At 35.7% G+C, this 16,581-nt stretch overlaps 2 protein-coding genes across 3 annotated transcripts in view; one reads left to right on the top strand and one right to left on the bottom strand.

The window, feature by feature from the left end:
- Window positions 1-16,581, bottom strand: part of cyc (basic helix-loop-helix ARNT-like protein cyc) — a 323,518-nt gene that overhangs the window by 276,568 nt on the left and 30,369 nt on the right. The window lies entirely within an intron of this gene.
- On the top strand, window positions 2,457-7,164 carry LOC145663018 (uncharacterized). The gene is made up of 3 exons (XM_081729150.1): window positions 2,457-2,656; window positions 5,021-5,261; window positions 6,777-7,164. Exons 1-3 carry the CDS (start codon window positions 2,457-2,459, stop codon window positions 6,945-6,947), a joined length of 612 nt encoding a protein of 203 aa, XP_081585276.1. The 3' UTR covers window positions 6,948-7,164.

Below are 16,581 nucleotides of genomic sequence, written 5' to 3'. Positions count from 1 at the left end.
TGAAAACAAGAAGTTTCATAAGTTAATTTTTGTCACCTTTGAATGCATACATTCACTAAATAGACACAAACATTTAACGCAAAGTGCACAATATAATCATTTTAAGTCAAAAGCTATTTAAAAAAAAAAAATTAAACTAGGATCACATTAGTTCTGACTTCTGTAGCACGGTTGAATTGGACAAAACCAGTGCAATATAAAGGTGCTGAATGTGTAAATAAAACACTTAAAACGTAAGTTAACCAATGAATCAAGAGTATTTCTTTTGATACATTTCCGTTGCTCTTTTACTTTCTTCAAGTATTTGGAGTAACACGTTCTCTGAGCACACTTTCTTGATTTTATTCATATGAGGAGCATTCAAAAAGTTCCCGGGATTTTATTGTGGCTCTTAATTATCAGAATCTACGTACACATTTACTTAATCGCCTTCAAAGTAGGCAGGCACCTTCGGAACATACTTCCTCCACCGCGTCTGCCAATGCTAGAAACACCAACGAAAGGCCTTTTTTGGTATCTTCCGTAGTTCAGAGGTCGCGTTGGTTTTGATATCTTCTACGGTGACGAAGCGGGTATAGGTGCTGTTTTCCTTACATACTGACACCATAAACTGGTGTTAAGGCTATCAAAGTAATTTCCTCAATTTGCACAGGAACTTCCCTAACAGCGCAAGATGTGCTAGGCATGTGCCATTTAGGTGTCCCACCTACTTTTTAGCTACCCGACACTTGGCACGTGCTTGATATTCATGTGCTAAGTATGTACTTCAGCTACCTACAATTTTAGGTACTTGTTACACCTAATTGATATTTGCAACTATGTACAACAAATATAGCATTTATATACCTGGCTCAGTTTCGCACTCTAACAGTCATTTGTTTTTATGGCGTCACTTGGGACATATATCTGTCATGTTCTAGGTACATCCTTTAGGTTCATACTGTTTCAGATACCCTAACAGCATAAGATGTGCAGGCATGCGTGATTTAGATGTTTTAAATTCATCTCCCACATTTGATGCCTTTGTTTCTTCTTTTTCTAAGCGATTGTGTACTAGAAGCAACAAAAGCATCAACTTTATTAGATGGCAACTGTCATCAATCATCTGAAAGTGAATATGGAAGAAAGTAAATAGGCACTCGCCATTTTGTTATAAAATTACATGGCGAGCAGATTTTATCTGATCCCAAACGGTTATCGTCGAATATACGCGGTTAAAGGAGCACTCTGATTAGCCAAATTGAAAAGAGCTCAACAATTTATCCCTCTACAAGCGACATTCTCTTCATCGCCTCCGTATCCAAGTCGGAAGAACACGCGGCTAGTAATCTAAAGGTTGGTGATTCGCGCCCACTCTGGGGTGCTGGTACATTTTTTTTATACTTGTTTGAAGTATTGTTTAGACTTACCCTAATGTAAACACATTACGCATATAGGCGATTTAACATATTTTGGGGGAGTAATTTTGTGGTTCATTGACGGTTACGGCATGGGGAACATACTAGGCACATTCCCCAGGGACATGTCAGGCATATGCCTAGGTGCGGATATAAACTGTGATTATCACTTGCCATCCATGTGATGTCTCTCTCAGAGGTATATAAGGCACATACTGGACACATTCCCAGGTACCTGAGGGAATATGATAGGCATATGCCAGCTATGTAATTGTGCTGTTAGGGTTGTTGTTTGTGCATTGCTTGAACTGCGATATTACAACAACTGATCACCACATACTCGTCTGTTTAGTTATACTGCTCGTACACTGATTGTTATGACCTGTTCACAATTGTCATATTCATAATTAGGCAACTTAAGGGGACATTTGCCATTTTGAGATTTACTAATATTAATGCATTACTCATGTTCTATCTGCATGAAAACACAATTACATTGACTATATGTATGATTAAAAATGATTTTATACAAAATTAGATAATTAATTACTGCATAATTAATTATTAATTATGCATATTTATTACGTGTCTTTCTCTGTAATCAATTGTCAGAAACATTTTTTTAAAAAAGTATATGATTCTTTACACATTTCTCATTGACATAAAATAATAATACGCGTCAATATCGTGACAGATGTTAAATTATTATTAATTGAAAATGGAAAAGTGCATTGCTGATACTACTGAATTCCGTATGAGGAGCAAACTTTCAGTTTTGAGCACTATTTTTGTGAAAAATACTTTATTTATACCTATATATTGCATATCAGGCAAATCCCTATATATTTATCTTTTGATTGGTACCACAGTTTTGGATATAGACATATGCATTTCAAAAAAAGACATGAAATAATTTCGTAATATGTAAAATGCCACCCTCTTGGTTTGTGAGGTGGCGCCTCCCACTTCAGGCGACGTTTTTTTTCGGAACTTCTTGCAGTCTGGATAAGTCTTGACAGAGTTACCAACGCACAGTTTTATTCAGCTAGTGTTTTAGAAATGGGTCGAACGCGGCGATGTCCTTCCAGAAGTAGGAAGAGAAATAAGCTTTCTAAGGCTATTCGTTTATCTTGGATAAAAAGGCGTGAAATAGAAGATAGCTCCAAGTGTGACACTTCTGTTTGTGTATCTTTGGAAGAAACAAGTGGAAGTTCTATGGAGGTTCCAATTGCAAGGGATGAATCAGATGATAAAGAAAGGTGAGATTTATTTTACTTTCCATCCTGATTATTAATTACTTTGAACCAACATAAAATTATTCTTTAATAAAATTGTTATCATTCTATCTAAATGTATACAGGGAAAGAACATTGTAAATCCAGATTTATTGATTTTATACCAAAACTATTTTTGTAGTCTGACTGAGCGTGTTGTTTACGTATATAGCTGCTTTTAACATCCAATTTACAGAGGAATGATCAAAATTTTTTTTTACCATTTTGGGTAGTCTAAAACATCGTGTGCAACGCATACTTTTACGGTTGGGTGCAATCTCAAAATCGAAGAAAAAAATGTACTTAGCCCTGTTCTTTCCCTGTACCCTTAACATGTTTCACTAATCTTTTAGTGGATTATTATAATATTGCTAGGTGTATTATTTTTAAAAAAATACAATTACGTGAAACATTTGCGTGTTTAATTTTATACAGCGATACATATAATAATACTATTATGCGCAATGTTATATATGAAGGGCTTGGAACAATATGCCACATTTAAAAAAAAAATCACTATTTTTAGGATCCTTGCATATCTTACGACCTGTAGTAGTCGATTTGGAAGTTGGGGAACACTATGTATTAATATAAAATGCTCTAATAGATTGAATAACAAAATTATTATCTAAGATTCCGGGGTAACGCGTCCCAGAACGAAATAAAGTAGGGGAACGGATATTCGATTTTCTGGTAAATGGAGAACGACGTTCTCCGTATTCCCTCCAAATCGATCACTGATAACCCGTTGATCTTGACAAGTTTGCAAAAATCGAAATTAGGGTCAGTAGATATCATAAGTATTCTGGTTTAAATTACTTTTTTATGAAGCAATGGCAAATTTCACTTTTCTCTCTGATCATAAATATATATTAGTTTAGCGTCCCTTGTCAGCAGTGAGGCTATATGAAACATGGACCTACTGGTTAACATGGAATCCGAACCATAATCGTTCTATGCTCTCCTCTCGGGACTCGAACCCAGGACCCCTTGAAGCGAAGCGCACGTGCTAGCCACTAGACCAGCGATATATATATATATATATATATATATATATATATATATATATATATATATATATATATATTGCATCTTATGTCTGAATATTATGTGTTTGTATATGTAGGTATTTTAGGAAATGTATTCTACCTTATTTATTAAGTGTTTACTTTTATTGGTTCAATAATATATATACCCTAATACACTTCCCATCTTCTTTGATACTGTTTAGAATTCACCTGAGTTAGATGCTTTACAAATACTTGTTATAATATACAACTAAAATAAAAATTAGGAATTAATTTAACTGACAACATATAGAATTACAATAAGGATTAAACGATTATTTTACTTTAGGACTATTAATATTTCAGACTTGAAGAAATGTACTTTACTCGACTCATTCTATCATACATTTTATAATGGTTTACTGCTAAAATATGTACACTTCGAGGAAAATCACCTGCTAAAATGTTCATTGTAACTGAAGGTTTAGAGGAAAAAGTAATTATATCTATACGCAATTTATTAGTGGAAATCTTTTTAAAAAATCACGCTTAATTTACAGATTATTCCTACTAAATAATTTTTAGAAATACTTGGTCAACTCACCCCTGAAGGGGACTCAGCCTCCTACAACAACATTCAGTTGTTTGTTTACATCAAAGATTCCGGCAGCTTGATTTTTGCCCTCAACGTGTTTTTTTTTTTTTTTTTCGTCGTGGCTTTTACTCCACATGATTTTCTACTCTTGGTTATTCCCCAAAAAGTCATGAAACCGAGTCTAAAATTGCACTGTTTTAATCTATCTAAATTGCAAACGAAAGAACAAAACCAGTTTCACATTTGAACTTCATATATAAGTTACTTTTCTGGTTTAATTTTCGAGCGACAATAGGAGATAATTTAATAGTCATAGAGAAGAAAATCTAATTCGAATTTTTAAAAAGATAAACACATTTCTAGTCCTACATACAGGAAAAAAGTAATTTTTGACTATCTGTCCTTCATTTATTCACCCTATTCATATAAGCCATATCGTTCAACATATAAGCACTAAATTTCTATAAATTTCATTTTCATTTCTACAAATTTTTATTATTATTATTATTATTATTATTATTATTATTATTATTATTATTATTATTATTATTATTATTATTATTTTATGTCATTTCAGCTCTGACACTGAGTCTCTACTATCTCTTGTAGTGGAGCCCGAAACAGAGATTGTTAGTCGCAATGACTTTCCAAATGGCTATCGAATTTGGGACACATTCTCAAGTGGTCCATAAAGCTCCAAGAAAACCACAGAAAGATATGTGTTTTAGGAAAAATGGATTTTCATAGAGAGAGGCGTTCAGGAGTAGTGTCTTACCTCTATTTCAAGTGCCGCGTGTGCAAACGCGAAGTATGTCACTCTACGGAGGAGGAACAACAGTCTAAAAGATCTGTAATCAATACTGGGGCTGTTTGGGGCACTGTTTCCATTGGAAGTGGGTATTCTCATCTAGAGGAATTCCTCAGTATTATGGATATCCCATGTATGAGCTTCAAACTATTCAACAAGATTGAACAAGATCTGGAACCGGTAAGTAATAATTGACAAATCCGTTTGGTCTTCCCGGAAAATAAAAAACCTGAAAAATAGACTTTCCTACTTATCAACAATATCACAAGTAGCTAATATAATAGTTGCATTGATATAGTTCTGTATAGAAGATTTTATCATAATAGCACTTGCGCAATGAAAGTAATCTTAGTTACAAGCAGGCCCGCAACCAGCCATAGAAGTCTGGGGGTGCCATAAAAATGTTAGGGGGTCCCAAGTCTTAAAATAATTGTTACAAATATATAAATTCATGATTTGTTGTGTTAATATAGTATATGATGCATTGAGATCTGCGAGCCATGAAAAATTTAGGGAGGTCTGGCCCCATTGCCCCCTTCTAGTTGCTGACCTGGTTACAAGGGCAACGTAGTAGTTTCAATTGCCAAAAATGTGAAAAACTCGAAAACGTAAATTAATCGTTAAAAAGAAAAAGAAAAAACTTGCACATAAATCGGTGATTTCAGCTTTGATAGCGATCAAATATGACGAATTTATAATAAATTACTTTTGCTTTTGAGAAAATCTTATTTTTCTTCTTCTTCTGCACCGCGACTAAGGAAGGCGGTAATGATGAAATAAGCGATAATGGTGGAATGAAGGAAGTGGAAGGAAAATATTTAGAGTGGACGGAGGGTAAAGTTTCAGTATAATGCATCTGACAAAAAAAAAAAAAAAAAAAAAAAAAAAAACGGGTTCCTAATGGTTAAAATACTAATCTAACCTATCCATTTGGAGAAGTATCAAAGTTGAAACTTCGATTTAGGAGTTTTTGATTACGTTTTCGGAGTTTGCACCACTCTGCGACCATAGCATAGTCTCGTTATGATCCTCAACCTACGTAAACCGCCATATAACGAATTGTGGATCACACTCGTTTTGCTGCTCTAGTGGAATTTTCATATTGATGTTGTCAAGAATACTTTATAGTGTGTATGATGAGATGGTTGCGCACCGGAGCCATACGAGACTTTAATCTAAATTAACGTGAAATCTAAAACATTGATCTTTCACGAAATATTACCCGAATCTCCCACACAGCAAGCGAGAACGCTATTTGGCCACCCGGTATTTCGACTGCAATTCAGCACTCTTGCAGGGACATAAGGTGCAGGGCCGTAGGCTAACCAAACATTGATGATTTTATGTTTATTAGAGCGAGATCGTAGAGTGAGCATATGTGGGAGTCAAGAGGTGAAGCCTCAATCGCTATCTACATTTTATACAAAGTAAAATTCAAACTGAAATTTTCTGAACGTTGCTAGTCTTTACAATACATACCAGACAAAGCATACAGAGACAAAAAATAACTATTTATCCGTATAGTTTCTGCACAATCGTAGAGAAATTGAGTCACATTCTCGATGACTAGGGAAATTTATTTTGTTCGTTATTGACATCACTCAAAGCAGAAAGGTAATGAGATTTGTAATGAATTAAAATTAGAACAAAATAACGATATGTCATGTTTTCTAAAACATTGTATATCTTTTGTAGGTGTGGACAGATTCTCTTTGGAGTCAGATGAAAGAAGCTGGAGAGGAAGAAAGAAGATTAGCGATTGAAAAGGGCCATGTAGATCCAGATGGTATACCATGGATAACTGTATACGTGGACGGAGGGTGGAGCAAAAGAAGTTATGGGCAGTGGTATGGGAAGGGGATCTGAGCAGTGGCGTAACTAAAGGCTTGAGGGCCCTCCCGCAGACAGGGTGGAGTGGGCCCTTCCCTACTTCCCACTTCGCGATTTGGGGGCCCCTGATGGCTTGAGACCGCCCACAATGCAGGGTCTACGGGGCCCTTATTTACGCCCCTGGATCTGAGGGCAAAGCCCCCACGTACTCAATCTGACTCAACCTGCAAAACCTGGGTTGAAGCTAATCCTTTGGCAACTACAACTGAAATTCAATATGCTTGCAGGATTATGAGGTCGAGTAAACGCCTAATGAGATGCGAGGCCGTACACGGAGCGAATTTCCGGATCTGAAATGAAATTCGGTGTGCTTGCAAGTTTATCGGATGCAAGGCCGTTGGCCGAGCAAAAGGGATAAGGGAGGCTGAGGACGAAGCCCCAAAGGAAAGCCCCAAATGAAATTAAATATGGTTCTAGGTTCATGAACTGAGAGGCCGTAAACCGAGCAAACTGGGAGATCTAGGGGTGAAGCCGACGAATATATCTATATATTCAACTAACCACATTCTTTTTAAAATAATGTTTGTAAGTTGTTATTTCACCCTACTAATGATTGTGAAGATGGGAAATGAATTGTTTTGTTTGCTATCCATGTTCTATTTGGGGTGACCCTCCCTGCTGGTCTAATGGCTATTATGCGCGACGTGAACGGGATCCCGTGTTCGATTCCCGATGGGAGTGCATTGAACGATAATCTTCGGATTTCAGGAGTTGTATATCTACGTCTCATGTAGCCTCGCTGCTCAAAGGGATGCTAAACATAAAATCAAAAGTTCAACTTGGCATTCTTTTATGAGCACAAGTAATATAATTTTTGTTAGTATACATTCTGTGGAGATAGGGAACACCTCCCGCCAACAACAGGGCTTTCAATAGTTTCCGCTTCCACTCCTGGCTGTGTGAATTTTTCGCGAAATATGTTCATATGAAACACCCAAATGAGCTCCGAAACATTCCTGAAAGCTTTCACAGATGAATGGACAAAGCAAGCAATATTATTTTTCTTCTGAAGCAGAAATAGTCTTTTGTGAAGGTCACTGCAAATGGGGGGGTTATTGACCACGGAAGAGAAGATTGAAGAGCTGTTCCCATTTGCAGACTTCCTTCTGCGAACTCGATATTATCTCATTGCCAAAAGCAACAGCTGAAGTGAAGGGATGAAATTTTATAAGCACAATACCTTTTCCTTTTTCAGTACATTTTTTGTACTAGCTGATTCACAATTTAGACTAGCGGCAATTATCTTAGCCAAGATTCCAAACACCTCGGTCTCCTTCCCAACAGGTGGGGGGAAAAAATGACATTCTCTTGTTTCTGACCCTGCCGGCACGAACTATTTTTACATTCTTACATCTCGACCGTGACAATAGCTGTCATGTTCCATCGTCTAGTTTATTCCAGGAATTACAATCTTATTCCTAGCAGGACGGAGGTGTGGAGGACGGTACAAAATTTAGAAAAAATAGGCCTATGCCTAAACATGTTTAGATCAGTGCCGTTTTAAATAGATGTCGTAAACATATTATTTTCGTTTCGATGAGAATTGATGCTGCGGTACATTGCAAACTATATTAGTTTTAATTTTTGTTGAAAACTGTTACACATTGTATGTATGTATATTATTTTGTTTTCCATGCAATTAACACTAATGTCATAGTAGATTAAATGATAAGATTCGAATTAGTAATTTTGGTTTACATTGCTCCATACATACACTGGCGCAAATCCCGGGGGGTGAAGGGGACATGTCCCCTCCTATCTTGGAACTGGGGGGATTGTCCCCAATAATCCGATTTGAAATGTGTTTTGGGGGGAGAAATTTGATTATTTGTGTCCGGTCGCCAGAAAGGAAAGTGAGATGAAATTAATGTCCACTCAGAATAAACCTCAAATTTGCCCGCCTCCCAATGTTGAAGACAACTCTGCTCGCCTAAGGCATAAGATTCTACAAGGCAGTTAGTGACCAGTTGGGATAATCTTTTTTAAATTAAAAATCAAGAAAATCAGTTTTTTTTTTTATTTTAACGCTTTACTCTTATTCTATGGTGGCTGCAGGAGATCTACTGCCTTTAGCGGTATCTGAACATTTTTTTGTTCTACTGTACCCTATCTCTTACCGGAATTGAACCCTGGATAGGGTTCATTCCCGTTGTGCCTACTTCCCGTTATGCCTACAGGCCCTCCAGCACTTTGTAGAAAATATTTTTAATGATCTTATCTGTAGGCAGAACGGTAATTCCCGTTGTGCCTACTTCCCGTTCTGCCTACTCTTTCGAGACGGGGAATTATGTGCAGGGAGGAATTTTTGTAGGGAATATTTCTTTAGTATTTCTAAAAGCTTCTGTAAAAACAACCACCACCTCTACAAGTTTCATCATACATGGAAAATTGGTTGACTCAGTTGCAAGAATGTTAGACATTGTATGTGAAACAAACATTAAAAAAAAAAAAAAAAAAAAAAGATCTAATATCAAGCAATTTCAGAACAAAATTTTATTTGGGTTTCCAGTAGTTTACCTCCAGCATGCTAAGACTTGCAGTACTAAAAAATGCCACAGTTCACATCCCCAAGACATGTCTGGCCAACTATTAAACAAACAACGCAAGAGGATGCATAAGGCGGCCTTTAAAAAGAGTGTTTGTCTCCATCATATCTCTTTCCTCGAATTGATTGATTCAGTTGCCAGTAACCCGTTTGACATTGTATCTGAAACGAACACGAAACAGACTTACTTCGGGCTAATATCAATTCATTTCACAACCGAATTTTAATCGGTTTTCCAGTAGTTTATCTCCAGCATACTAAGGCTTGCAGTACTAAAAAGTGCCACAATTCACATCCTCAAGACATGTTCGGCCATACATTAAACAAACAATGCAAGAGGATGCATAAGGCGGCCCTTTTGAAAAAAAAGAGCCTTTGTCTTTTACATCACTGCTCCTTCTTTGGCATTACCTTAACAGGTAATTTGTCTTCTAACACGATTCTATACTACATGCAATGTTACATATACTTATATTGTCAATGTAAATACTACATATCGTCAATGTTAATACCATATATCGTTAATATAGCCAATATATTTAAAACATCTCACCATCACTGTTCTAAATGCAAACAGTATGCAACTGCATCTGTGTAAGCCACCAAGTCTATTACATGTGATTCCAGACGTGCCTTCAATGATTTTATTTTTTGTTCAATTCGCTTATATTTCAGCTTTGGTTCCTTCGGCTTTTTTCCTACCTCCAACGTCTGTCGTAGATAACGTTAAGGATAACGTCTGTTGTTTGTTGTTAGTAACACGGTAAATTTATAAGTATTCAGTTTTGTAATCATTACACTAGTAATCAGATGCGTAGCTAGAGGGGAACCACGTGTAATAGGCTTGATGGCTTACATAGATGTGGTTGCATACTGTTTACATTTTGAACAACGATTATGAGATCTTTATTTAAATTACATTGGGTATATTGACGATATGTGGTATTTAGTATTTACATTGACAGTATAAATGAAATGAAATGAAATTTTTAAGTTTTACGTCCTACGGTAATGCTGGCTAGGCTAAAGGAGACGGTGATGATGAGAAATGAATGAAATAGTGGAAAGTAGGAGAAAACGGTAGAACACCGAGAAAACCAACGCACACGGTGTTTGTCCACCACAAAGCTCACCTGGCTCGAGCTGGGATCGAACCATGGACCCCATGCACCAGAGGTGAACGCTCTACCCCTGAGCCATTGCGGTCCCATTTTTTTCTTTTTTTACAATATAAGTACGACATATTGCGTGTAATACAGAATCATGTATAGAGGACAAAGCACCTGATCATATATAGAGGTGATGCCGGAAAAAGATCTGTGATGTAGAAGACAAAGGCTTTTTTTAGAAAAAGAAAAGAGACCGAATTATGCATCTTCTTGCATTGTTTGTTTAATATATGGCCAAATATATTTTGAGGATGTGAACTGTAGCACCTATTACGTACTGCGAGCCTTAGAATGTTGGAGATGAACTACTGGAAAACTGAATAAAATTTTGTTGTGAAATGACTTGATATTAGACCGAAATAAGTTTATTTTCTTGTAACTGAATCAATTAATTTTCCATTTCTCTGTAAGTATTAAAAAAACACATCTCTACTAAAGTAGACGTGAATAACGCTGCTAATAACAAAACTGTACCTAGTCATTTTTTCTGAGAAGAGCAAGTAAGATAACATTTAAAATATATGATGAAATTTAAAGGAATAGTTATTCTTCTTACAGAATCTATTAGAATTACTAAAGAAAAAATCCCTAGAAAAGATCCCTCCCTCCACAGAATTCCCCGTCTCGAAAGAGTAGGCAGAACGGGAAGTAGGCACAACGGGAATTACCGTTCTGCCTACAGATAAGATCATTAAAAATATTTTCTACAAAGTGCTGGAGGGCCTGTAGGCATAACGGGAAGTAGGCACAACGGGAAGACACCCTGGATAGCGAGCTCCAAAGGCAAGTGTGCTAGATACTAGACCAGGTAGAAGACCTTAAAATCAAATTAATCTCTAGTAGACTGTTACCTTGAATAGTATCAAATTAACATCTCTAGAACTGCTTTATATCCTTGTGCCAAGCAAAGGCGGTCTATGTACACTCATGTCCAAAATTATTGTCGCATATCTATAATTGTCTTCTTCTAAGAATATAATTTGATAATGATTTTGCAGGTTGCTTTAAATACTGATACTATGTGTATAATCGGGAAATGTATGTTTGTGGTAAATTTCATAGGAAAAGAATTATAAATATGAGGATTATAATGAGTAAAATAAAATGTTGCTAAATGGACAAGGCAATTTTATTTTCGTTTTAATGTTCCTATTTACTGCTCTTTTGACATGAAATTTGCCACATGTCATTTGAAATTTACCCATACTAACATTGTAAGAAATACTGGACGGATTTGTTATCAAATTTTATTCCTAGAACAACATATTTATAGATATGCGACAATAATTTTGGACATGAGTGTACATTAGAAATTCTAATTTTTGATACCGTTCAGGAACGTAGTTAGAGTTCTGATTTTGGGAAGCCATATTAGCAAATGGGCTCCATATAAATAACTTTAAATAAATATTTGGAGGGCTAAGCCAACTTTTAGGGGGTCCGTGGGCCCCCCTGTCCTCTCCTAGCTACGTTCCTGGCACCGTTGTAAGCATGCGACAAATGTACAAATTTTAACAGTATGACATAAATGCACATTCTTTAGGGCTTAACGAAGCGATCAACATAAAATATGTGCAACAAAACATATTCCTTAACCTATTGCCTAGAATCGAGCAGAAAACTTCAATATCATGAAAGCCTTTCACTTAAAAGCGAATTTTTTACAATAAATTAAAAAAAAATAAACAGACGCCACTTGGAAATGTCATCGACGAAAGACAGGAGGAAAAGTAGATAACGCCGATGTTAATAAATCTGAAAAAATCTACAAAGTGCCAAAAAAAAAAAAAAACTGGCCTGTTCCAATTTCAGGGTGATTTACCCTGTACTTTAATGAAACGAAACGAAACGAAACCATTTGGTATGTTGAGATGGAAACACTTTGAGAAGCAAGAACCAACTGAGTTCACTACGGGCGCTAGAAGCGACCTACGCTGGTGACCTCTCTTGACACTGATACAAACTACGTAGTGGATTGCACTGTAGAAGATTCATTATGATTGCATGAGAAATGCCCAAACTAGAGCATTCTGGGAACTTTTTGATTGCCCCTCGTATTATCATATTACTTCTAGATTAGAGATGCAAAGGCTCCGGAAAGATTTTTTTTTTTTTTTTTTTTGCCTGTAAAATTTTGAGTAGGGTCAACTGGGGTAATTGTGAAACAGAAAAAGTGAAGCTATTGCGAAACAGTCCTGTTTTCCAGAACTCCGTGACTTTGAAGTCCCATAAAAATATAACAAGACAGTAAATTTATTGCCATATCTATTGGATATAGCTCAAATATCTGAAGTATGGCAGGTTTCGAGAGAAAAAAAATAATCTGAAAGCATCCATTTTTCAACGAAAAAAACTTTTATTTTTTCTTGCAAAACTTTTGTTATATCTCGTATACCAAATACCTCATTAACTAATTAAATATATATTCTTGTGAAGGTTATTTTGGGCTTTTCAAAGCATGTAAATAATGTGTGAAATAAAGCATGGTGGAGAGGCAATTTCGGTTAAAAGTCAAAGGTCATTATGAAACACAGTGTGGCGCTATTATGAAACACTGTGCGGGGCTATTTTGAAACACGTATTTTCATTTTTTTTTTCCAAACTAAATGTGATCATGAAAAGCACCTGAGTTATTTTCAAAGATCTTTCTGTAACGTACGTAATGGTATTTTTTTATGTTTTTAACCCAAACAGTCTTTGCTGTACACTCAAAAGTGTTTTTTTTTTTTTGTTGTTTGTTTTGTTTTGTTTTGTTTTGTTTTTTTGTTTTGTTTCACAATTACCTGAGTTGACCCTAATTTTAAATATGTCAACTTTAGTGGAGAGATAACCATACGTTCCACTTTAGTTTTCCCATTATAGTACGAAATAACATTTAATTACTGTAATCTGAAGAGAAAATCCTGAAAACTCCAATCAAACAAAATTGGTTATCCGATAGGACAGAAAAAGTGCAAATTGGTTGATGCAGTTTATTTATTTATTTTTTTATTTATTTATTTAGATCCAATAAATTGTTTACAGAGCTGTTAGGTTAACGTTTAACTGTAAAAATGTAGCAATTTTATGAAACAAACTCTCATTTAAAATTTATTATGAGTGAACTAGAATTTCATTGCAGGGGTGCACCCATGGGAGGGGTTCACCAGGTACGAACCCCCCCCCCCAAGAAAACATGCTAACTCAATATGCATTTGTACACTTTCCTAATAAAACTATACTCGTTTAACATGGAAATCGTTGATGTAGCATGAACATTTGATTTTACACTTCATCTGTATTCTTTTCTTATAAAAAACAATCTACTTCTATCACTTTTTTTTTGTCTGAAAGTATAAGTGGAAGTATTTTATAATTACTTATCGAGTACAGAATAGTACTCGTTCAATAGTACATAAACGTAGTGGTATCTGGTATGTAGTTGAATCCCTACCCCTAACAACAATTTCTGGGTACGCACCTCCTTCGTCGTAATTATACAGTATATAGCAATTATTGACGCCGCTAGAATTCGAGAGGGAACGTTTAAAGTGCTATCCACAAAATTTGTTACTTTAAAAAATTTGACACGGTGTAACAGTAAAGAAAGAAGGAATTGTGTGAATAATGATGTTAAACTAACGTCACACCCAAAATAGCTATTTAAAGCTTTAATTTTATAAACTGAACTCTCTGATTGTTAGGATAAAATGTTTCCCAAATAGAGAACGAGACATAACCAAGACAAGATTATATATCTGTTTCTTGGTTTATAGCACTTTCTCCCTTGCCTGCCAGATTGCATTTAGGCAACTAGTTAAAAAAAAAAAAAGAAAAGAAAAGAAAAAAGAAACACACAAGATGAAACTTGTTAAGATGCTTAAGCAACCAAATCGACATTTGGGATATGGTGGTTGCATAATGTACACTTACTGCAAACAACTGCAATAACAGTTTGAAAACCAATCAAGACGGCCAGCGAAGAACTGAACATACGACTCGCAAGTATTGGATGTCGTAAACGTACCTGCTTCATTATAGTATATAATACATGGAAACAAAAAAGTCAAGAAAGCGAATGTTTTCTATTTCCGTCTTTTTTCCCAAACAATCAGCTTTTTATGAAAAAATCTCAATCCCTAAAAAGTCATTTTTTTTATCCTAGTCAACGAAATTAGGAAGTTCGTTACTCAATTAATTAATTAATTATCTATCTATCTATCTATCTAGATGGAATTGTTCGCGTCACTCTTGACCTTCCCGAGATATTGGCCGAAAAAGTTCGGATTTCGGGAGATTTAAGAAGCCATACCTGGGAAACCGTACGTTACAGAGAGATCACATTGTTGTTGATCAGTACCTAAGAGGATGGTGAACATTTTGGTACGAAATATCAACTGGTGGCCACTGGCCAACTGGCGGCCGTTCTTCAGGTATTGGCCAAAAAATCGGATTTCAGGGGATTTCTAATGAACTCAGGAACCGTGTCATAGAGAAATGATATTTTGCGAATTTTTCAATTTTTAGACATCTATTTTGATCATGTGTCTTCGTAAAATAACGTAAAACACCATATTGTGGGAAATTTTAGTAATCAAGAAATTATAAATGGATAGATGTATTACAAGAATTGTTTTAGTATGAGTACAATAATAAAGTACATACATAGAACAATTGGTATAAAGCCTGTAGTAGTTAATAAGAAAAATTAATTCTCTTTAAGTTCGTTCTGGCAATATCCTTGGAACATTCTTAACTGGTTTATATTATTCTATCGTTTTCTGTAATTTACAAGAAAAGATTCATCCAAGTTATAAAGATCTATTCAGTTTTAAGATATTATGAAAATCATATTATAAGACGGATAACTTGGTCTTGCTGACATGTGCAAATTCAAGCTTTGCGAAAACTTATCAACGATATTTTACGAAGGCAAGTGACTTCCAAGTTTGAACTCCCTTCTCGTGATCCAGAAAGGTCGAAAAGGTCACAAGCGGTTGCTATAGTTCTAGAAAGAAGGAAAAGACTCTATCGTCTTCATATCATATTCTACTTCGTGAGAGTCTGGTGCACAAGCCTCTACCGATGACCTCTGAGAAGACAACAGGAATGACCATATTAAAGAAACAGTTGGCGGAAGTTTCCAGAAAAAAGAAAACACGATAACGATGCATTATCTACACAAATAAACAAATAATTCGAATGAATCTTTAATGTATGCAACAGCAACAATATAAATTTGATGTGGCATTTAAATATGAGTAAACTTCGAGAAATTTTAAGGCCAATGTTCTCAGGATCACTTACGTAAAAATGTAAAAATCTCAATTATACAGCAAAAACGGCTGATTATTTATATTGCATATACAGCTCTGTTCCCTTTCTTGAGATCTCTCATATTTAATTATATTCTTGGCTGGTAGGCCATCATTTATCGTATTCAAAGAAACGTTGCCACGTAGATATTCACTGCTTTGATGTCTGGGTAATTTATTTACAGAAGTGATTAACGACAGATCAATCAAATTCTGATGGATGGAATACGTATTAAAATGTAGTTCTGGAATAGCACTGGACCTAATGCCCTTTACCTTGACATCTCTAGATCTACCGTTTGTGCAGTGATTAACTGGAATTTAACGACCCGTATCAAACATCGAGGTTATCGGGTTTGTATTAAAAACAAAAACTCCACCGGGAACTCAACGCGGGACTACACACATGCAAAGCATCCATGTTAGACTCTTGCTCATAAAAGCGAGCTACTACTTCAATATTTTTTTTAAAAACCAGAAAGCCCTCGATTCTTTCTGCCAGTAGCGTACGCCTCTCAGATTGGGAGCTACTAACGTAAAGAGATACACTTCTCAGAGAATTTAGTTTATCAAAGCTTCTTTATATATTTCCTCTGTTTGTC

This window comes from Thermobia domestica, chromosome 10 (genome assembly GCF_964235325.1).
Source record: "Thermobia domestica chromosome 10, izTheDome1.hap1.1, whole genome shotgun sequence".
Lineage (NCBI taxonomy): Eukaryota > Metazoa > Arthropoda > Insecta > Zygentoma > Lepismatidae > Thermobia > Thermobia domestica.
Note: the sequence above shows the minus strand (reverse complement) of the source record. Positions and strands in the feature narration are given on the sequence as shown.